Source organism: Ovis canadensis, chromosome 14 (assembly GCF_042477335.2).
Source record: "Ovis canadensis isolate MfBH-ARS-UI-01 breed Bighorn chromosome 14, ARS-UI_OviCan_v2, whole genome shotgun sequence".
Classification (NCBI taxonomy): Eukaryota; Metazoa; Chordata; class Mammalia; order Artiodactyla; family Bovidae; genus Ovis; species Ovis canadensis.
In genome coordinates, this window is record NC_091258.1 from 71,343,603 (window position 1) to 71,365,757 (window position 22,155).

General features: G+C 51.4%; 3 protein-coding genes and 2 long non-coding RNA genes across 5 annotated transcripts; 2 read left to right on the forward strand and 3 right to left on the reverse strand.

Annotated features, from left to right (window-relative positions):
* Nucleotides 1-493: 493 nt before the first annotated feature.
* On the reverse strand, nt 494-2,336 carry NKG7 (natural killer cell granule protein 7). The gene is made up of 4 exons (XM_069551611.1): nt 1,751-2,336; nt 1,527-1,673; nt 1,292-1,426; nt 494-1,163 (listed from the first exon to the last, which is right to left on the reverse strand). Exons 1-4 carry the CDS (start codon nt 1,905-1,907, stop codon nt 1,105-1,107), a joined length of 498 nt encoding a protein of 165 aa, XP_069407712.1. The 5' UTR covers nt 1,908-2,336; the 3' UTR covers nt 494-1,104.
* On the forward strand, nt 2,020-5,092 carry LOC138419195 (uncharacterized). The gene is made up of 2 exons (XR_011248864.1): nt 2,020-2,345; nt 2,961-5,092. It is a non-coding gene; the product is annotated as an uncharacterized lncRNA (long non-coding RNA).
* A 2,344-nt stretch (nt 5,093-7,436) lies between these two features.
* On the reverse strand, nt 7,437-13,833 carry LIM2 (lens intrinsic membrane protein 2). The gene is made up of 4 exons (XM_069551610.1): nt 13,659-13,833; nt 9,489-9,638; nt 8,021-8,155; nt 7,437-7,783 (listed from the first exon to the last, which is right to left on the reverse strand). The coding sequence occupies exons 1-4, from the start codon at nt 13,831-13,833 to the stop codon at nt 7,722-7,724; spliced, it is 522 nt and encodes a 173-aa protein (XP_069407711.1). The 3' UTR covers nt 7,437-7,721.
* Nucleotides 7,679-9,079, forward strand: LOC138419197 (uncharacterized). The gene is made up of 2 exons (XR_011248867.1): nt 7,679-7,760; nt 7,898-9,079. It is a non-coding gene; the product is annotated as an uncharacterized lncRNA (long non-coding RNA).
* An 813-nt stretch (nt 13,834-14,646) lies between the features above and the next one.
* On the reverse strand, nt 14,647-16,603 carry C14H19orf84 (chromosome 14 C19orf84 homolog). The gene is made up of 2 exons (XM_069551608.1): nt 16,490-16,603; nt 14,647-15,812 (listed from the first exon to the last, which is right to left on the reverse strand). Exons 1-2 carry the CDS (start codon nt 16,522-16,524, stop codon nt 15,308-15,310), a joined length of 540 nt encoding a protein of 179 aa, XP_069407709.1. The 5' UTR covers nt 16,525-16,603; the 3' UTR covers nt 14,647-15,307.
* Between the last annotated feature and the right edge of the window lie 5,552 nt (nt 16,604-22,155).

Consider the following 22,155-nt stretch of genomic DNA (forward strand, 5'->3'; position numbering starts at 1 on the left):
TGCAGTCTTTTTTCTCTCCCCTTCTGGCCTCCAGAGGGTGCAGAGTGGAGGGCTTTCTGGCACCCAAACCAGATGCTGTCCCTCCCCTGCTCCACCCTTAGCTCCCCATCACCCTCAAGAGAGTCAATTGTGGGGTTAGAGGTACTACTTCTCACCCATCCTCATTTCCTGTCACCCTCTCACATTCGACAGTGGACCACAAAGTGCTGTTCCCCATCTTGTGAGAACTCCCAGCCTCTCCATGCCTCCACTTTGGGGTCCCTCTGCCTGCATTACCTTTCCTCATCCCTGGAGAAGTTCCTAAACACATTCTCCCCAGAAAGCTCACCCCCACATCCCACCTCTCCCCCAGACACAGCCAGTCCTCCTGCAATACCAGCCCTGGGCTCTGCCTGCCCCCTTGGGACTTGGAGCCCCTGGCAGGCAGGGCCCAGTCTGAGTCACCTCGGCATCTACGGTGGAAGGCCCAGCAGAAAGGATGTGCTCAGGAAAAGCCAGCCGAAGGAGTGAATTTATTAATGAAATGAACAAGGACTAAGGATGAACGCCAGGGTGACTAAATCAGAGAGGGAGCCAAAAGACAAGAACTAAAAGGAGGAAGGTACAAGGAAGACTTCCCTGTTGGCCCAGGGGTTAAGACTCTGTGCTTCCGCTCCAGGGGGAGCAGGTTCAATCCCTGGTCCCGGAAGTTTGCACGCCATGCAGCCAAAAAGGAAAAAAAAAAAAAAAAAGACACAGGGAAGAAAAGAGATGGAAGGACAAAGAAGAGAGACAACAAGGGCCCTAAGGCCATGTCTGAGCCTAGACTGGTCCCCACACTGGGTAGGCGCTCCTGAAGGGCAGGGCGGGTGGCAGGACTGACTCCCCTCTGGGTGCCCAGCGTCACCCACCATGGAGCTGGCATGTCATCAGTTTATGTCGTAGCTGCATGATCCTTTGAATAACCAGATCCCGGCAAATTTTTGTTGAATGAATGAAGCTACAAAGGAAGAAGCTTGTGGAGGCTGGGAGTCAGGGCAGGCTGGCTGGAAGGAGAGCCAGCTGTTGCTTTCAGGATTCCTGATGATGCCTTCAGAGAACAGAGCTCTAAGGCCATCCTGCGGTTCACATGGCCTCATAGCCAGGCCGGTGGGTCGTGCAGTGAGCGCCCAGACTCAGGCCACCTGGGGTAGCAGAGAAAAGTTAGATACTTGCTCCTCTCCTGCTCCCTCAGAGCCCCCAGCCAGCCCCCACCCTCCCAGCCAGCCCCTCAAGCCAGCCCCAGAACTCCCCAGGCAGCAATCACAATCACCTGTACAGAGAAAGAGGAGTGTTGAAACCCAGCCCAGGTAGAAGGACCATGCGAAGAAGCTCTGGACCTGGGGGTTTCCAGGCTGGTTCCACCGCTCAATGGTGTAGACCGTCATGGCCACTATCAGGGACAGGGCTGGGGATGGAGACATGAGGGTCGGGTCAGCCCCCCTGCAGCAGCTCCCCCTCCTCAGCACCCCTCCTCCCCGCCCCCAAGCCCAGCACTGAGTCCTCACCTCCAGCAAAGGCCATGAAGGTGGAGACAATGGGGCCGCGTCCGGGGGCAGACAGCGAAGGGATGCAAGACATGACCAGAAAGGCCGTGGAGATCAGGCCCCACAGGACGGCCAGGATGCAGAAGCTCTGCGTCACATGGATGTAGCCTGCTCGGAAATGGGACCTCTGACTGCCCGTCCCCGCAGGCTTTTCCCCGCACCAAGACCACACCCCCAGCCCTTACCTGCTACTGAGACTTGATCCTTGCTGGGCCAGAGGCCTGAGTGAGATGAAGACTTGGGCCCCTGGGCTGCAAACCAGAAATTCGTGCTCAGAGCCACTAAGAGGGACACCAGGCCCAGGGAGCTGGTGAGGAGGGCCAGGGACCGGCAGGGCTCCATGGGGGTGAAGTCTGGGTTCCTGGGTCCTGGGTGGCAAGGACGAGGCTGGTGATCTAGCCTCCTGGGTCTCTGAAAGAGGAGGAAGTCTGTTCCCCCTCCGCCCCAGATTCCTGGGTCCTCTGGTCTCAAGAAAGAGAAACCAGCAAGCGCTAGGGGAGGCTGGGGGGTGGTCTTTGCTCCTCAACGTCAGGCCCCGTTTGGTCTCAGCCTGTCCAGGGCAGCTGCTCTGTGTGACACACCCTGCCTTCCTGGCTTGCATCGACACCCGTCCCCCCAACCCCGCCCCTCTCTGAGGTTTCCCTCACCCTGGACGGTGGCGGCGGGGGTTGGCCCTGAAGATGTCACATTGTCACTGGTTTGGAACTTGTCTGTCTCCACAGAAGCCTCTCTATATGCTGCCCTTGGGGGCCTCCGCACCAGAGGGGCTTCCTGGAAAAGGTGAGAGAAAGAGATGGGAGGTGGGTAGAGGAGTGAGCAGAGGGGGCATGCGGTGAGTGAGGCTGGGGTGTGAGTTAGATGGGAGGGGAGGTGTGACTAGAGGGAGACAGTGGGGGAATGCATCATGCTTTCCTGTAATTCTGCAATTTTCCGTTCTGGGAGGTGGGGGCCCCTAATTCTAGGGTCTCTGAAAAAAGAGAGGGGGCAGTTGGCAAGGATGCTGGGTGCTGCATGAGGAAGGTGCTAGAAGCCTAGACTCCAGGTGCTGAACTCAGACTCCCGGCTCCTTGCTTGGAGCTTGTGCCGGGGGGAAGGTAGATAGTGACCACAGTTCTGAAAGTTTGCAGAGGGGAAGACGTGCCCACATCCTGGTACAAATGAGTTCACAAACAGCTCGGCCGAGGGTAAGGCGTTCAGCCTGGTGGGCTTCATCGCCGGGATCGGGGTTTCTGTGGTCAGGGGGAGAGGGGGGATGGGTAAAGGATGTCAGGGCAAGACTTTCCGGCTCTCCTCACCTCAACCAGCGTCAGGCTCTGGGCCCCACCTCAGGCACAAGGGGAAGGTGTCACGGCCCAGCGGGGAGGCGCAGACCCTAACCCTATCTCTGTGAAGCAGGAGTGACCTGGAACAGGACTGCTGTCCCAAAGAGGAACTGAGCCGACAGTCCCAGGACAGCCGGCGAAGGGGAGAACGAGAGTGGCTGCAGGAGGCCAGTCCTCTTCCTTGGCTGGAGACTCCAGTTTGCAGAGTTTGCCCCCCATCTAGATCCTCACCACCTGGGCAACTGGTCACTCATGAGAACACGCTTGGGAGGACAGGCTCCTGGAAGGAGATCCTGGTCATGGACAGCTGGGGCACCATCTCGAAAGCGGTGATGGACCCGGCTGCTGTGAGGAGCAGCTGGACAGGCTTCAGGAAGTCTGGGCTGAGGGCATGTGATGATCACATGCTCGGAACCCATCTGTGATCTTCTGTTTTTCCTTTTTCTCCCCACCACCTCTCTCCTATTTTCTCTTTTGGCCTCACTAAATGGTGTGTGGGACCTTAGTTCCCCAATCAGGGACTGAACCCGGGCCCCTGGCAGTGAGAGTAGAGTCCTAACCACTGGACCACCAGGGAAATGTCCTCCTCTGTGATCTCGACCCCATCCCAAGCCCAACCTCATCCTGACCACAGCTCCAATCCCATTTTGAGCCCCATTCCTATCCTCCAACACCATTCTCATTCCCAAACCCAATCCCAAACTCATCTTTTCTTTTTGGCTGCACCCTGAGGGTTGCAGGATCTTAGTTCCCTGACCAGGGACTGAACCCAGGTCCCTGAATCCTAACCACTGGACCACCAGGAAATTCCCTCAATCCCATCCTTAACCCCAGTTTCAACCCCAAATTTCCACTCCAACCCCAAATTCAATCTCCCATCTCAAACCCCAAACATAACCCCATTCCTGTTCCCAAACCCAACTCTACATTCAACCTGATGCCCAAACACAACCCATATTAAACCCCTGAGTTTAACCCCAACCCTCTCCTCCCATCTAACCACTTTCTTAATCTCAAACCCAACGCCAATCTCAACCCCATCCCCAAACCCAAATCCATTTAACCCTCTTCTCATTTCTATACCTACACCGGTTCCACCCCTACTTCCTTCTTCATTCCTCTCCCCAACCCCAGGAATTCCTACCTCAATCCACACACTCCTCCATTTTTACCTTCATCCTACCTCCAGGTCCAAGCCACTGGAGGACTTAGAGCACAACGGGGACAAGATATGAATCATGTTTTAATAAAAATTCCTTTAAAAGTCTAAAAACAAAAGCTGCAGAAGGTGCAGAGAAAAAGGAACCCTCTTACGCTGTTGGTGGGAATGTAAATTGGTACACCCACTATGGAGAACAGTATGGAGGTTCCTCAAAAGACTAAAAATAGGACTTCCCCGGTGGCACAGTGAATGGGAATCCACCTGCCAGTGTGGGGGATGTGAGTTCAATCCCTGGTCTGGGAAGATCCCACGTGTCACGGAGCAATTAAGTCCATGTGTACTGAGCCTGCACTCGTTTGGGGAGATGTTGGTAGGAGCAGATGTGGGGTGTGAGAGAGATCAGGAGCTCAGCTTTAGACCAACATGTGAAAATTGAGATGCTTCTTCAAGTGGGAATGTTGAGCAAGTAGTAGTTGGAGCTGTAAGTCTGAAGTTATAACATTATTGTTATTACTAGAGTCATCGTTGTTCAGTTGCTAACTCATGTCCAGCTCTTTGCGACCCCATGAGCTGCTGCACCCCAGGCTTCCCTGTCCATCGCCAACTCCCAGAGTTTATTCAAACTCATGTCCTTTGAGTCAGTGATGCCATCTAACCATCTCATCCACTGTTGCCCCCCTTCTCCTTTCGCTCTCAATCTTTCCCAGCATCAGGATCTTTTCCAATAAGTCAGCTCTTAGAATTAGGTGGCCAGAGTATTGGAGCTTCAGCTTCATCATCAGTCTTTTGAATGAATATTCAGGGTTGATTTCCTTTAGGATGGACTGGTTTGATCTTGCAGTCCAAGGGACTCTCAAGAGCCTTCTCCAGCACCACAGTTGGAAAGCATCAATTCTTCAGTGCTTAGTTTTCTTTCTGGTCCAGCTCTCACATCCGTACACAACTATTGGAAAAACCATAGCTTTCAGCCCCTATAAATTCCTGGAGTAAGTCTCAGTAAATATTTCTACTTAAATAGGCTTCAATAAATTATAACTAAAGAAGACTTTGTGCTTGCTTTGGCGGCATATATTCTAAAGAGGAAAAGAGGAAGACTTCAATTGCTATAATTACTAGAGGAAGCCTCTATAAATACAGTATTATTGTTATTTGAGGAGGGCCTAATAAATATGTCTAGAGAGTAAGCCTCTATTAATATAACAGTTCCTAACATAGGCTGCAATAAATATTCTTGTTATTGGAACTAGCTTTCTAAACAGTCTTATTGTTTTATGATAAGCATTAGTAAATCTCATGGCAGTAGGCATGAGTTTGTTGAGTGAACTAACGAATGAGTGAATGAAGAGAAGATTAAGGTCAATGTCATGAAAGATGGATGAAAAGGCAGCTGCAGGAGGAGGTGCAGGTCAGACTTCTAGTGTTTATTCTTGGAGGGGCTCATCCAGGGAGAGACGGAAAGTTGGGAGAACCAACTGGAGATGGCATGAGTAGGCAAGGAAATTGTTTTTTTCACAGTTTTTTTTTTTTTTTTTGGCTATGCTATGCAGCATGTGGGATCTTAGTTCCCCCAGGGATTGAACTCAGGCCCCCTGCATTGGAAGCTCAGAGTCTTAACCACTGCACCACCAGGAAAGTCCCACAGCTGTTGTCATTTATCCTATTATCCTCTTGTGATATTGTGATTTATAAGTATATAAAGTATATATAAGTGGGGTCTTTGTCCCCTCTTCTGGCATCCAGAAAACAGAGGTAAGTTCTGGTGGCTCAGATGGTAAAGAATCTGCCTGCAATGCGGGAGACCTGGGTTCAGCCTCTGGGTTGGGAAGATTCCCTGGAGAAGCAAATGGCTACCCACTCCAGTATTCTTGCCTGGGAAATCCCATGGACAGAGGAGTCTGGTGAGCTACAGTCCATGGGGTGACAAAGAGTCGAATACCACTGAGCGACTAACACCTTCACTTTCAATTTTCTGGCATCCAGATGTTTAAAGTCTAAAATTTCCTAAGTTGTGAGGGCAATCAAGGTGTCTCATGTTATATTAATGTGCTGACTTTGGAACCACCCCTCCTTAACCAAAGGGAGGGGGCTGGTTGCCAGGGGGACCAAGCACTCCGTTAGAGGGCCAGAACTTGCAGTCCCAACGCCTGACCTCCTGGGAGGAAAGAGAAGTTGGAGATTGAACTCAGTCACCAATGGCCAATGATGTTCTCAGTCATAATTGTATAATGAAGCCTCCATAACAACCCAAAAGGAGAGGGTTCAGAGAGCTTCTGAGGTTGGTGAACTTGTGATTTTGGTGGGAAGAATGACTTATTTGGAGAGAGCATGGACATTTCGGGCCCCTTCCCGCTTACATTGCCCTGGGCATCCCTTCCATCCGGATGTTCTGAGTTAGATTCTTTTATAACACACTGGTGACCTAGTAAGTACAATGTTTCTCTGAGTTCTGTGAGCTGCAAATGAATCGAACCCTATCAGGGGGCTGTGGGGACCTCTCATCTATTGCTAGTCCTTCAGAAGCACAGGTGGCAACCTGGACGTGTGACTGCCATCTGCAGTTGGGGGTGGTCTTACAGGGCTGTCTTTAACCTGTGTGATCTGTCAGTTTCTTCAGGTAGATTGTATCTGAATTGAATTAATTGCTTGGTGATGTGGGGAAAACACACACACACACATCAGAACATACAGGGACCTCTCTAGTGGTCCAGTGGCGAAGATTCCATGCTCCCAATGCAGGGAGCCCAGGTTCCATCCCTGGGGAGGGAACTAGACCCAGAATGCCGCAACTAAGACCTGGTGCAGCCAAAAAAAAAAAAAAAAAAGAATTGGATTTACACACATCAGCTTCCTAGCAGTTGTGAGCCTAGGAAATTCCCTGGCAGTCACCCTGTGGTTAGAACTCCACGCTTCCACTGCAGGGGACCTGGGTTCCATGCCTGGTTGGGGAACTAAGACCCACAAGCTGCCCTCATGCCTGTGTGCTAAGTCATTTCAGTCATGTCCCACTCTTTATGACCCTATGGACTGTAGCACACCAGACTCCTCTGTCTGTGGGATTTTCCAAACAAGAATACTGGCATGGGTTGCCATGCCCTCCTCCAGGGGATCTTCCCAACCCAGGGATCAAACCTGCGTCTCCTAGGTCTCCTGCATTGGCAGGTGGGTTCTTTCCCACTAATGCCACCTGGGAAGCTCCTACAAGCTGCCTGGTGTGGCCAAAAAATTAAAGAAGTGGAACCCAGTAGCAAGGGCCTGTGTGGTTTATTCTGGTGCCCACCCCTACAGGAACTGAACAGCTTGGGCTACTATAATGCAATCACCCCTGCCCCATTCACCACAATCACCCCTCTTTCTCTCTACCCCAAGCCCTCAGGGACCACACTTCAGTAGTTTCAACCAGTTTTATTAGACTCCAGAAAGCCGCTCTAATGGATATCCCATTTCTCTAACAACCCCTTGGTGGGTGGGGTCGTAGGTCTTCTCAACTGCCTCCCCCAGGCCCCAGTCTTGCTCCCTTCCCCTTGGGACAGGAGTCAGGGGCCTCCACCCAGGGTCCGGGACCAAGCCCCCTCACGCCCCCTAGGAACCAGGATTTCAGGCCTCTAGGCCCTTCCCCTCCTCTTCAGTGACCAGACTTCTACTTCCAGGTGCAGTCGGGGCACACATTTGGGCTCAGCGGGGAGTGGACAGGCGCCGACATTCATGCATCCGGTAGGCACACATGTAGAAAATTCCTGCACGAGAAGAGACCCCAGTGGACCCCGCCCTCAAGCCCTCCCATCCCTCCATCCCCCTCAGCCAGCCCAAGATCCCAACACAGTATTCCCTTTCTCCCTGATTGTCTGCAGGGATTGGAGTCTGCCTTCTGGCTCAAAGTTGGGCGCCTCATCTGGGACTCCCCATCATTTCAGCCTCCTGGGTGCTGCCAGCTGGGACACAGACACTGACCTTCCCACCCCCAAACCCGGTACCTGCAAAGAAGGTCATGAGCAGGGCTACCCAGCCCAGGATGTAGGACCAGGAAAAGCGCCAGTCCCCAAAGCGGCGACCCAGAAAGCTGACGGTGACTCCAGTGTAAATGGCCAAGGCCAGCAGGACGAAAAAGGCTGGAGAGAGAGGGCGGGGGATGGGGATGTGCGTGGGAATGGAGTTGGGTTTAGAGATGGGGCTTCCCTGGTGACTCAGAAGATAAAGAATCTGCCTGCCATGCAGGACACCCAGGTTTGATTCCTGGGTCAGGAAGATCCCCTGGAGGAGCGAATGGCTACCCACTCCAGTATTCTTGCCAGGAGAATCCCATGGACAGACGAGCCTGGTGGGCTACAGTTCCATGGAGTCACAAAGAGTTGGACATAACTTTTTGCTTTTAGAGACGGGAGTTGGAATGAGATTGAGAAGGGGGTATGGATGCAGAGAGGGATAAGGGTGAGGATGGTGGCTGAGTTGAAAGTAGGAGTAAAAATGAATGGGGAGTAGGGTTAAGGGCAGGGATTGGGTGGGGTCATGTTGTGTCATAAAGAGTCTGACTGGTCTTCGTCTCTGGTTCCTGGGAGGGAAACTCTTAAATCCTTGGAAGTTTCTGAGTAATAGGAGTGTCTTTGTTTCTCTTGAGCCTCTCGAATCACACCTGAGTTTATATTGACGAGCAGAGATGACTCAGGGTGCGAGCTGGTCACCAGAAAGACCAACCGTATGATGGAGGGTTGAGACGGAGCCACCTGGGATCACTGCAACCTCTGGGGAGGAGAAAGGAGCTGGAGATTGAGCTCAGTCAGGTGGCCCATGATGCAATCATTCACGTCCTTGTAATGAAACCAAAAGAAACGCAGGCCACTGCTGCTCACTGGGGCTTCCTGGTTGGCAAACATATGGATGTGCTGGGGTTGGAGGGTAGGGTGATGAGCCCCAACTCTAGAGAGAGGGCATGGGAACTGTGTGTTCAGGACTCTCTCCAGCCTCACCCTATGCATTTCTTTAGTTGGCTGGTCTTGAGCTGTATTCTTGGTAATAAAACTGAAATGTTTAAGTATTATGCTTTTCCTGGGTTGTTCCAGCAAATTTTTGAGCCTGAGTGGATCCTGGGAACCCCTGAATCTGTAGCTGATAGATCAAAAGTGCAAGTGGGCTGGGGACCTCACTTGCAGCTGAAGTAGGGGCAGTCTTATTGGGAACTGTGTCTTTAAGCCTGTGGGGTCTGATGCCTGCTCCAGGTGACGAGTGCCAGAATGGAATGGCAGTACATTTAGGTGGTATAGGAATCAACGAGCGTTAGAAATAGTCATGAAGTTGTTGTTGGGAGTGGAGGTGGGATTCCGGTGCAGGTGGAGTTGAGAGCGAGGAGCAGTGGGGAATGGACGCAGCATTGGGGGTGGCATGGGTGCGGTTGGAGCTGAGCAGGGAGTCGGGGAGAGGGGTAGGTGTAGGGTGCGGTTCACTCACTGGAGGCGAAAAACATGATGCCTGCGGAGAAGGGCCGGGAGAGGCGGGTGAAGGTGGGCTGCTGAGCAAAGGCCACGATGCCCATGATGATGCCGGAGGTGGCACAGAGGGAGGACAGGATCATGAAGGCCCGGGTGGCATTCCAGTATGCTGTAAGAGCACCCCACGGTCACTGCTGTGCTGCCCCTGCCCTCAGAGGAAAGGCTGCTACCTCTGGGGGCAGGAATGCCTTCCCCCTCTCCATATCCCCGACCCAGCTCTTCCTTCACTGCTCTTCAAACACCCGCCCCCCTCTTCACCTGGCAAACTCCTATGCATCCTCCAAAGCCCACCTCCCAGATCCCCTCCTCTAGGAAGCACTCCCTCACCCCTCAGGCACCATCAGCACTCCCTCCTCTGGTTTGAGACTCTTTGTCTTTCTCCCTCTCCAGCCTGATTGCTCCCTGAGGGCAAGTACCTGGTTGATTCTCCATCACAAACATGCCCAGCAGAGGCTTGTTTGAACAGGAGTCTGGAGAAATGTTTGTTGGATGAATGAATGAGTAAATGAATGAATACCAATTTCCCATATCCCCCTGCTACTCACTGTCTACCCTCTGCCTCATGCTCCCTTTCCCTTCCTTCATACAACTTGCCCATATCTAAAAACGTCCCACTTGTTTATTTCTAACTTGTTTATGATGTCTAACTCTCTGCACTGAGTTTTCAGTTCTGTAGGGACAAGGGTCTGGCTTTCTCATTCACTGCTGTATCCCCAGCATCTAGTGCCTGGCATGTAGTAGGTGTTCAATAAACATGTTGAATGAATGAAGATCCCTGAGAACAGTCTTCATGATCTCAACTTCCACTTGGTAACTATCAAGTATGGCCCAGGTTCTCTTTTCCTGTATAACCCTATTTATTCCTTCCAAGAGTCCTATGCTGTGTTTTCCTGCCCATTTTTTTCAAGTAAAGGAAGGAATAGAGGCTCAGAGAGATTCAGTGTTTTGCCCAAGGTCCCACCATTAGCAGAGAGACTAGAGTTGAAAGTCAAGCTCAAAACTCTCAGTTTTAACTACTTGGGGTCACCTGCTGGTCATACCCAGCTGACCATGAACCCAGAGAAGGCTTGAAAAACCGGAATTTTCAACAAGAGCTAGAAGTCCAGATTTTAATGTAAAACCTCCAGATTTTTTAACACTGGTGTATTATAAAATAAAGACATCTCTTTGCCGACAAAGGTCTGTATAGTCAAAGCTATGGATACGGATAGCCGTATATGGATATGAGAACTGGACCATAAAGAAGGTTGAGCGCTGAAGAATTGATGCCTCTGAATTGTGGTGTTAGAGAAGACTCTTGAGACTGCAAGGAGATTAAACCAGTCAGTCCTAAAGGAAATCAACCCTGAATATTCACTGGAAGGACTGATGCCAAAGCTGAAACTCTAATACTTTGGCCACCTGATGCGAAAAGCCAACTCACTGGAAAAGACCCTGAGGCTGGGAAAGACTGAAGGCAAAAGAAGGGGGTGGCAGAGGATGAGATGGTTATATAGCGTCCCTGCACTGACTCAGTGGACATGAATCTGAGCAAACTCCAGGAGACAGTGAAGGACAAGGAAGCCTGGTGTGCTGCAGTCCATGGGATCACAAAGAGTCAGACACAACTTAGTGACTGAACAATGACGACGACTTTGGAAACTTTAAAAATGTTATGAATACACATCCAAGGTTGGGTTTAGCCCTGGAGAAGCAAGCTCAGGACTCCTGCTCTAATTTTGGTGATTGGATTACATCAGTCGTACAATGAATGAACAAGTTAAACCAGTTGTTTGGACAAATACTCAAAACTCTATCAGGGTGAGGTCGTTCCTGAGACCCTCAGTCTCGGGGTCGTGAAGATGTCAAATGAACTTGAAGACCTCCATCCAGCCTCCCTCTTTCCCATTCCCAGCAAAGATAAGACAGAGAAGAAACTCGGACCGTCCCAGGGCGGGGGGTCAGGTGGGGTGGTTCCCAGTCTGAGTCAGGAGGAGTGGCAGAAGCATGACAGTGGGTGCAGCCGGACACGAAAAAGATACATGAGCCTTTCCCCATGAGATGCATTTCCCATGAGCCACCTCCCATGAGATACATGGGATCCTGAAAAGATACATGATTGGCAGATGGGGTTCTGAAACCCGTAGCCCAGGGCAAGCTTTTCCGCTCCCCCCTCCTCAGTTTACTGCTCAGGTTTGGTGAGATGGGGTAGACGAAATCTCCTGTCACAAGCCTGTCACATTACAGGGCTCAGGCAAGGTGGGCTCCTCCTCCCAACCCCCTCCCCTTGCAAAAGAATTGGTTTTTCAAGGTCATGTATTCTGTCTTATTCACAGACACAAAGGAACTGCCTTCTTAGTGTTGTTGGGACAACTAAGGGAGTTAATCCAGGCAAAGTACTTAGTATAGCATGTAAGGCAGAGGAACAATACGTGCCAGTTATTATTATTATTATTACCGTTATCACTGGATACATATAGAGCATGTGATACACTGTATATCATTAATATATTGCATAACATATTACATAATATGTGTGAGGTAATATAGTATGTATCTCTATGTCTCTCTCTCTCCAGGTATGAGATTCCCAGGTGGCCCAGTGGTAGAGAGTCAGCCTGCCAAGGCAGGAGATGCAAGAGATGCAGGTTCAATCCCTGGGTTGGGAACATCCCCTGGAGAAGGCAATGGCAACCCACTGCACTATTCTTGCCTGGAGAATCCCATGGACAGAGGAACCTGGTGGGCTGCAGTCCATGGGGTTCTAAAGAGCTGAACATGACTGAGCACTCACAACTTCCATATATATGCGTATATATACACTTGACCCTTGAATAGCACAGGTTTGAACTGTGCAGGTCCACTTACACACAGATTTTTTTTTCCAATAAATACACACAGTACTATACGATCTGGGGTTGAATCCATGGATGCAGAATTGTGGCTATGGACCCATGGCTGCGGAACAGCCGATACAGAAAGCTGACTATGTGACCTGAGCATCCAGGGGCTTGGGTATCCACTATGGGTCCTGGAAACAATTCTCTGAGTATGCTGAGGGACTGAGGGATGACTGTACATACATACAAATATATAGAGATAGGGAAAGAGGTACACAGAGATACATAGCTCATTATAATAATTTATATTATATAACATAGGTTGTAAGTGGCTCAGATAGTGAAAAATCTGCCTGCAGTGCTTGAGACTGGGTTCAGTCCATGAGGCAGGAAGATCCCCTGGAGAAAGGAATGGCTACCCACCCCAGTATTCTTGCCGGGGAAATCTCACGGACAGAGGAGCCTGGTGGGCTATGGTCCATGGGGTAGCAAAGAGTTGGACCCGACTGAGCAACTGAGCATGCGTGCACATTAGTCCATCTACTGTAAGAACTGTTTTTATGCCATTTTTACAATATAGAGTGTAACGCATACACTCTATGGGCTTCCCAGGTGCCACTAGTGGTGAAGAACCTGCTGCCAGTGCAGGAGACATAAGAAATGCAGGTTCTATCTCTGGCTTGGGAAGATTCCCTGGAGGAGGGCATGGCAACCCACACCAGTATTCTTCCTGGGAAATCCCATGGACGAGGAGCCTGGTGGGCTACAGACAATAGGGTCACAAAGAGTCAGACAGGGCTGAAGCGACTTAGCAGCAACATATACGCTATACATCTATATACACATATATATACACACACACATATATATACACATATGTATTACATGGCTTGGCTCACAACAAATATTTAAAAAGACCTCATCTAGCACAGCAAATTTAGGGTCTATATTGCTTCTGCATCCTCTTAGTACTGAAAAGAGTTCTTGACACATAATAGATATTTAGAAAATGCTCTTTTGTCAGCCCCAGCCCCAACTGCTGTTACCTGACCTCTATTTCATGCCAGAAAACGTCACCTCTCTCCTTAACTTCTTAATCAGTACATCCTGTAATTGTACCAGAAAAAAATACTGGGCTCCCAACTCTGTCCCTTCCCTGCTGTGTGACCTTGGGCTGGACACTTTCCCTCACTGAACCACAAGGTTCTCCATCTGCAAAACGGGGGGGAGGGAGCCCTTCTGCTATAAGGTTCTGCCCTGCGGGAGGCTCTGGTCCCAAGCAGAGCCCAGACCCCGTTCCGGAGCCTCACCAATGCTCTCCGTCTGCAAGTAGCACTTGGTGCCCAGGCAGTATCGCCACAGGCCCTGGTGGGCGAAGGCCCCCGACAGCCGGTACTGCATCCAGTGGTCTGTCGCGGTGGCCACCACCAGGAGGATGGTCCCCACCCAGGCACAGAAGAGGCCGCCTCCCATGAAGCTGTACATGGTGACCTGTGGGCGAGGGGAGAAAGGGGGTCACGAGCTGGACTCCCGGGTCCTGGGGGAGGTGAGGGCTGGGGGATCTGAGTCCTGGTTTGAAGGAGGACGACCTGGGGACCTAGACTTCCAAATCCTAGGGTGGGGAGAGGGGGTGGGGGCTGGGACATCAGGTCCCAGTGGGAGCAAAGAACTGGGCACCTGGACCCCTGGCTCTGGGGGAGGAGAGCTTGAGGACCTAGACCTTTGTGTCCTAGGGGAGACCAAGACTGGGGGCCTAGACATCCCGGTCCTAAACTGGGAAGGGGCTGGACACTCCCTGCCCCTTGGAGCACCAACTCTCTGGGGGTAAGGAGAGGGCTGGGGCCTGGACCCCCAGATCCGAGGTAGCAGGGGGCTAGGCTAGGACCCCACCAAGTCCCGGGGAGAGAAAGCAGTCCCGGCCACCTACGTTTGGGGGGAGGAGGGGGCCACACCTGGTCCCTACCTGAGCAGCAGATTTTGCCCTGAGCCCTCCGTCTGCCTCGGCCACTCTGAGCAGACTGAGCCCGGCCAGGTCACTGGCCTCTCGGCTCCCTGGGTCCCGTCAAATCCCTTAAGCCTCCCCACACAATGGCCCCGCAGCCCAGCAGCTTCCAGCGGGCAGAGGCCCCCAGATGGAATTCGCTGAGGCAGGAATCCAGGCCCTGCCTCTCCGCAGCCCCTGGCCCCACTGGCCTCTCTCCGTGACCCTCCCAGCCACCCTGGCAGCCTTTCACCAGCCTGGCTCCCAGCACCCACGGGGTTAGCCCGAGCTGCGTAAGCACACACAGACACAAGATATAGGGACACTCAGCCATTTATTGTGTAAGCCAGTCCCCTTACCCCAAGCTGCAGTTGCCTGGATATGTTGGGACAACAGGGTTTTCTGCAAGTGGGGTCACAGGGCATGTCACCTGGGGGCTTGGGACAGGAAGGGGGTTGAGGATGAAGCGGGGCTGGCTGGGGTGGAGGACACGGCTGCACTGGGGGCTGGAGCTTCAGTGAAATGAAGGATGACGGCTAGGCCGGCCTTTAGAAAGAAGGGGACGAGGGAGCTGGGAACGAGCCTACGAGGGTGGGTCAGGGCAGAGACGGGAGCAGAAAAGGGGATGAATGGCTGGGGCCATGGGGTGGGGCTGGCGGGAATGGCTTTGGGGTTAGGAAGGGGACTGGAGATGTCCCTGGGCGTTGGGAGAGAAGCGCAGGTTGGCACTGTAGTTAGGGATGCTGTCAGAGATGGGAAGGAGCTTGGGTTTGGGCATGAGGTTCAGGGTTGTTTCCCTGGCTTGGGATCCGAAGTCAGGAGCCCCTCCTGAGGCTGTGGTTTTCAGGGAAGAGGGATGGGAGGGTGATGTTCCCTGGGTATCTCTGGCAGGGCTGGGGTCACCCCGGGCTCCAAGAAAACTCTCCTGGTGACCTCCACGGCTCCCTCCAGAATCTGGGGTGCGGGATCCTCAGGGTCTTAGTACTCGGCCTCCCAGTCCTCAGCAGGTGGCGGCTCCACGGGTGGCTCCGGACCCTGGGTGTCCTTCCCATCCTGGGCAGGCGGTGCTGGTGATGACGGCATCATCGGCGGGGTCTTGGGGCCAGCCCCACGGCCCCTGGCCCAGCCCTTCTCTGCCTGTTGAGCCCTCCCAAGTCCCCATCTCCGGTGGCCCCGGTCTGGCCTGCGCAGGACGTCCCAGCCCCCACGTCCCTTGGGTGGCCTCTTGGCAATGCCCGGCGGGGTGCAGCACGCCTGGGGGACACAGGGGCAGGAGGGCAAGGACTGCTGAAGTGAGTAGGCCCCCATCAGGGCGCTGTGCAGGAGGTAGGAGAGGGCATCCAGGCGGACGGGGACAGTCACAGAGGCCAGGCTCTTGGGGAGCCCCAGGTGGGCTGGATCTGGGGTACCCAGGAAAGAAGTGGGCAGAGCTGGGAAAGATGGAGGCGGCCACGACCCAGTCCCGGGGGACGGCAGATTGTTCCTAGAACGACCAGAGGACAGGTCAGGCAGGGGATGTCCCCAGTCTACACATGCTTTTCCTTTCCGCAGCCTCGCTGCTTCCTGCCTTCTCCCAGGCTTTCATTTCTCACCCTCAGGACCGTTTGCCTCTGATTCCTGGCCCCTTACTTTCTCTCTTTTTCTGTTCCTTCCTGTCTCTCTTTACCGACAGGCAGACAGCTCAGCTGGAGCTTCAGCGTCCCACCGAGCCTGGTTCCCATTCGAGGCTGCCCTCCTCACCCCTGTGTCTGGGCGAATCATTTCCCCCTTCCGAACCTTAAGTTTTCACACTAAGAGAGAGCTTCTGGTGGTATCAAAGGTGCCTCTGAAAGGGCTGGGTTTGGGAAGTGTTCAGTGCCTGGGGTCAATTATTATTATTATTTCCTCAGACAATTATTAGTATCTTCAATTCTCCTGGTTCCCGCTAGAAACTTCTCTTCCATTAATATCTGCTTCTAGCTCTCTCCCTATTTCTCAGTATCTCGCTCAGCTCTGTCGCTAAGATCCTCAAAGATTCTGTTTCTATGTGATGATACCAGAGGCTTTCCCCGCCCCACCCCCGCTACCCTCTCTGGATCTGCTCAACTCTCTCTCCGATTTTCTCTGTCCCTCCTCATTCTGGGTCACTGTCCTTCCCGCGGGGAGTCTCGTGTCTCTCACCCCTCAGGCTCAGTCTCTTCCTTTTGCTGTTCCATCTTTAAGGGGGTGTTTCAAGTCTTTTCTAGCACCTTCGCCTCGATTTCTCCATCGCTCAGAGAGAGGGGAAGGGTCTGGGAGAAGGTGGGCGGGACTTTGTTGGGAAGGGGCGTGGCTTGCGGGGCGTGCGGGGGACGGGGCGTGACTTCAGGGGCGCGGCTTGCGAGGTGCGCCGGAGCGGGTCACGTGGGTCGTGCTGAGCGGCGCGGAAGCGTGCGAGGGTTGGGTTGTACACGTGTCTCAGGTCGCAGCTCCCACCTCCCCGAGATCAAAGACTGCGGCCCCGAGCCCACTCCTCCCTCAGACCTAGAAGTGCAGGCCCCCAGCCTCTTCCTTCCTCAGGTCTAGAAGACTCTAGCCTCCTCTATCTTCATCTGTATTCCTGGAGGGAGTCGGGGTGGGGCCAGTGGTGTTCTCTAGGACTAAAGGGGCTTTAAAAGGAATCTGAACATTGGATGCTCCCGGGGCGGAGGGGTTAGTAGCTGGGCTACGAATCTTCGAGGCTGGATTTCATTCTAAGCTCTGTCTCTGACTTGTTTTGTGAGCGTAAACCTTTCTAGTCGCTGTTTTTTGAGAAACAGGGTTAATATTACCTTCTAGGATCTCGTGAGGTTTAAAGGCTATATCGCATGTATAAAGTAGTCAACATGCGATCTGGACTAAAATTCATCTCAACCAATGAGGGTTTCTTATTGTTATTGCTGATGACCATGGTAGTATTTTATTGAGAAGCAATGGGATGCTTGTATCTATTTATCTAAGAAATATTATCCAGTGCCTGCAATACTCTGGGCACCACGTTGGGCGCCCGACAAAATAGATGCACACTTATGAAACTTACAGGCAAGGTGAGCAACACGCAAGGCACAGATAGTACATTTCCTACATGAAAGACGGCTTTGAAAGTGTAAAGACAGGACAAGGGATACAAAGGCGCAGGGGATTATTTTAGTTAAGATAGTTAGAGAAGACTACTTGTGGGATGGAACCAGCCAACCGGGGAGCTGAGTATTCCTGGTAGAGAGACCAGCAGGTGCAAAGGTCCTTCAGGGTGAAACAAACATATTGTTTGAGGGACTGGGAAGCAATAAGCTAGGAGATGAACAGGTCTATTTTTTAAAAAATATTTTTTTAAAATTTTGGAATACCTTCACATTTACAGAAAAGTTACAAAGATAACTTTGTAACTCACCCTGCTTCCATTCTTGTTATTTCCTTACCTGGTCGTGGAACATTTGTTACAGCTAAGAAATCAGCATAGCTCTTTTAAAAAATATTTATTTTAGTTATTTATTAGACTGCGCTGGGTCTTAGGGATCTAGTTCCCTGACCAGGGATGGAACCAGGGTCCCCTACATTGGGAATTGAGTCCTAGCCACAGGACCACAAGGGAAGTTCCCTTATATGACTCTTAACTAAAACTCCAGACTTGGATTTCCCCAGTTTTCACACGAATATCTCTTTTCTTCTGTTCCAGAATCCAGTGCAAGGTCTCACTGAATCATCATATCTCAGTCGCCTCTGATTTGCAGCCATGTTTTCCCCAACTTTGACAGCTTGGAGGACTACTAGTCAGTTTTTTCCTTTTAATGAAACAGAAAGTGAAAGTGAAGTCGCTTAGTTGTGTCCAGCTCTTTGGGACCCCATGGACTGTAGCCTACCACACTCCTCTGTCCATGGGATTTTCCAGGCAAGAGTACTGGAGTGGGTTGCCATTTCCTTCTCCAGAGGATCTTCCCAATCCAGGGATTGAACCTGGGTCTCCTGCATTGTAGGTAGACGCTTTACTGTCCGAGCTGCTACCAGGGAAGTAATAACACAGAGGTCTATTTTAATTAATAATTCCAACTTATTAGTCCTCATTTCACAGAGGTTCAAACTGGGCCTCAGAGAGGCTAAGTAAGTTACTTAAGGTCACAGATCAGGTGAATAGCACAACTGGGACTTGAACCCTACATCCAGAGTCTGCTTTCAATGGAGACACAAGTAGAAGCTAGATTGTATAATATCTTATAGGCTGCATTGAAGACTATGGAATTTTTAAAATTTTAATTCTGGAACATTGAGATGACTTTGAACGTTTGCAGGCAGAGGTGTGACATAATTTATGTTTTAAGAAGAGCTCTTTGCCTGCAGTTTGGGGAATGGATTGTGGTGGGGCATAAGACTGGAAGCAGGAAGCCTAGGGAGAATGCTGTCATCCTATAGGCAAGGGTGGTGACCACCCCAAGGAAGGTGCGGTTAATGGGAATGGGAAGATGTGAGTGTATTTACAATGTATTTTGGAAGGAGAACCATCAGGATTTGCTGTAGGGCTGCTGGAGGTGAGGAATGGGGAATCAAGGATGATGCAAAGTTTTCAACCTGAGTGACGCCTTTCAACATGAATTTTCTTATAAAAGCTCAGAACATCCCGCTTTAAGGAGGATGAGAAATTGGAGAGTAACTCACTTTCCAAGTTCTCTTGAGCTAACTCTGCACCATGCTGGGGACTCAGAGTAGATGCAGAACCAATAGCTGCTCTTCAAGGGCTTTCGAGGTTTGAGGGGGTGAAATCCATGGTAGCATTCTGGGGTGATTGGGACACTGGGAGGGACAGGACAATGAGAGCTGGAAGTGGGTTAAATGTAGCCTGGAGGCCAAGAGGTGGAGGGTCAAGTCCGGGGCCAGGAGAACAGTTGCTCTCCTGCTAGAGGCTGGAGAAGAAGGTAGCGGAGGGTTTTTTGTTTGCTTGTTTTTACAGGAGGGGCCTTTGGGCTAGGTCTAGGATGAATGGACGTAGAAAAAATGGTGCGAGCAAAGGCCAGGTGGCTGGAATTGAAAAGATTTTATCAAGAAAGCTGGCTTTTCTGGCAGCTATGATTAGCATTCAGGTCTCATTAATCCGGTTACAGTCTATCCCAAAGAAGAAGCTTTTGTTGAACAGGGCTTCGAAATGACGGTTTGAATCCTCACTCTGCTTCTTACTAGCTCTTGCCCTAGAACAGGCTAAGTCTGTTTTTCCGAAACATGAAACTCAGTCCCAGCGTAACAGCACTGCTTCTGGTTTTGTTCCGTAACAGGTCCTCCTATTTCTGCGATCAGGGTCTGACCTTGTCACTTACCAAGTCAGTCAGTTCATTCCCTCAGTCGTTTCCAACTCTTCTCGACCCCATGGACCACAGCACGCCAGGCCTCCCTGTCCATCACCAACTCCTGGAGTTTACTCAAACTCATGTCCATTGAATCCGTGATGCCATCCAACCACCTCATCCTCTGTCATCCACTTCTCCTCCTGCCTTCAATCTTTTCCAGCATCAGGGTCTTTTCAAATGAGTCAACTCTTCACATCAGGTGGCCAAAGTATTGGAGCTTCAACATCAGTCCTTCCAATGACTATTCAGGACTAATTTCCTTTAGGATTGACTGGTTGGATCTCCTTGCAGTCCAAGGGACTCTCAAGAGTCTTTTCCAACACCATAGTTCAAAAGCATCAATTCTTCAGCGTTGAGCTTTCTTTATAGTCCAACTTTCACATCCGTACATGACTACTGGAAAAACCATAGCCTTGACTAGACGGACCTTTGTTGGCAAAGTAATGTCTCTGCTTTTTAATATGCTGTCTATGTTAGTCATACGGAGAAGGCAATGGCAACCCACTCCAGTACTCTTGCCTGGAAAATCCCATGGACAGAAGAGCCTGGTAGGCTGCAAGTCCATTGGGTCGCTAGGAGTCAGACACGACTGAGCGACTTCACTTTCACCTTTTACTTTTATGCACTGGAGGAGGAAATGGCAACCCACTTCAGTATTCTTGCCTGGAGAATCCCAGGGACGGGGAAGCCTGGTGGGCTGCCGTCTAGGGTTGCACAGAGCTGGACACGACTGAAGCAACTTAGCAGCAGCAGCATGTTGGTCATAACTTTTCTACCAAGGAGTAGGCGTCTTTTAATTTTATGGCTGCAGTCACCATCTGCAGTGATTTTGGAGCCCAAGAAAATAAAGTCTACCACTGTTTCCACTGTTTCTCCATCTATTTGCCATGAAGTGATGGGACCAGATGCCATGATCTTAGATTTCTGAATGTTGAGCTTTAAGCCAACTTTTTCACTCTCTTCTTTCACTTTCATCAAGAGGCTCTTTAGTTCTTCACTTTCTGCCATAAGGGTGGTGTCATCCGCATATCTGAGGTTATTGATAGTTCTCCGGGCAATCTTACCAAGTATCTGGCCCTTTAAGGCCCTCCCCCCGGAGCTAGGAGAGCGGAGGCTGGCTTTTGAGTCCTTTAAGGAAATATGCTTCGCCCAGCTTCCAAAATTGACAGGCAAGTTCTGAAAAGTGACCAATCAACTCCTGCATCGGGTGGGAAGGACGTTTCCGATTTGTTGGGGGAAAGGGCAGTCATCGGCCTGAGCTCCGCCCACTCCTTGTTACGCACGACAGCGCGAGGCGCCATCCTCAGCTCTGATTGGCGGGTGAACTCGCATTGCTTCCGGGCCCCCTCCGTCCTGCTGTCAGATCCAGGTGGGGCTCGGAAGCAATGCGAGGCTAGCATCCCAGAAAGGTTCAGTTCAGTTCAGTCGCTCAGTCGTGTCCGACTCTTTGCGACCCCATGAATCGCAGCACACCAGGCCTCCCTGTCCATCACCAATTCCCGGAGTTCACTCAGACTCACGTCCATCGAGTCCGTGATGCCATCCAGCCATCTCATCCTCTGTCGTCCCCTTCTCCTCCTGCCCCCAATCCCTCCCAGCATCAGAGTCTTTTCCAATGAGTCAACTCTTCGCATGAGGTGGCCAAAGTACTGGAGTTTCAGCTTCAGCATCATTCCTTCCAAAGAAATCCCAGGACTGATCTCCTTCAGAATGGACTGGCTGGATCTCCTTGCAGTCCAAGGGACCCTCAAGAGTCTTCTCCAACACCACAGTTCAAAAGCATCAGTTCTTCGGCGCTCAGCCTTCTTCACAGTCCAACTCTCACATCCATACATGACTACTGGAAAAACCATAGCCTTGACTAGGGACCTTAGTTGGCAAAGCACCCTCATTCTTTGGTTGGCTACGTTTCTGAGCACAAGTCTCTCTCTCGCCCTCTGATTGACTGTTTCCTTTCAGCGCCTGGGCTGTAACTGAAGGTTTTGCCCTGGTCTTATAGCGGTGTCCCTTGTCTGCTTCTCGGCGCGGTGGCAGCCTAGACCAGAAGATGCTGAGCGAAGCTAGAAAGGGAGAGGGGTCCCCAGGCTGAGGGAAGTCTTGGTCCTCTAGGGAAGCTCATTGGACTCTCCTGATGGCTTAAGTGGGTTAGGAATCCACTTGCCAACACAGGAGCCATGGATTCAATCCCTGGCTCCAGAAGATCCCCTGGAGGAGAAAATGGCAACCCACTCCAGTATTCTTGCCTGAAAAATTCCGTGGACAGTGGAGCCTGGCGGGCTAGTGCTTGGGGTCGCAAAGAGTCGGACAGGATTGAGCAACTAAGGACAGGACTGAGCAACTAAGCACGCAGCCAGTCTTAGGACGAATCTCTTCCTTCCACTGCCCCCTACAGGCCTCCGACTGTCAAAGTCCCAAGATTCCATCTTCAGAGCCTTCCTAGACCACAGGACTCAAGGATTCCCTTAAATTCCTTCCGTCTCCCTCCCTGCAGGGCAC

Bases quoted from the DNA above. Each gene is read 5' to 3' on its own strand.
- NKG7 (XM_069551611.1), bottom strand. From the start codon at position 1,907: ATGGAGCCCTGCCGGTCCCTGGCCCTCCTCACCAGCTCCCTGGGCCTG. The intron at 1,427-1,526 runs GTGAGGACTCAG...CTCCATCCCCAG, and splicing joins CTTCATGGCCTTTGCTGGAG to CCCTGTCCCTGATAGTGGCC. The intron at 1,164-1,291 runs GTGATTGTGATT...CTGCTACCCCAG, and splicing joins ACTCCTCTTTCTCTGTACAG to GTGGCCTGAGTCTGGGCGCT.
- LIM2 (XM_069551610.1), bottom strand. From the start codon at position 13,833: ATGTACAGCTTCATGGGAGGCGGCCTCTTCTGTGCCTGGGTGGGGACC. The intron at 8,156-9,488 runs GTGAGTGAACCG...CTCTCTCTCCAG, and splicing joins CATCATGTTTTTCGCCTCCA to CCTTTTTCGTCCTGCTGGCC. The intron at 7,784-8,020 runs GTACCGGGTTTG...CTTCTCGTGCAG, and splicing joins GCTCATGACCTTCTTTGCAG to GAATTTTCTACATGTGTGCC.
- C14H19orf84 (XM_069551608.1), bottom strand. From the start codon at position 16,524: ATGGAACAGCAAAAGGAAGAGACTGAGCCTGAGGG. The intron at 15,813-16,489 runs GTGAGAGACACG...TGGTCGTTCTAG, and splicing joins GAAGAGACTGAGCCTGAGGG to GAACAATCTGCCGTCCCCCG.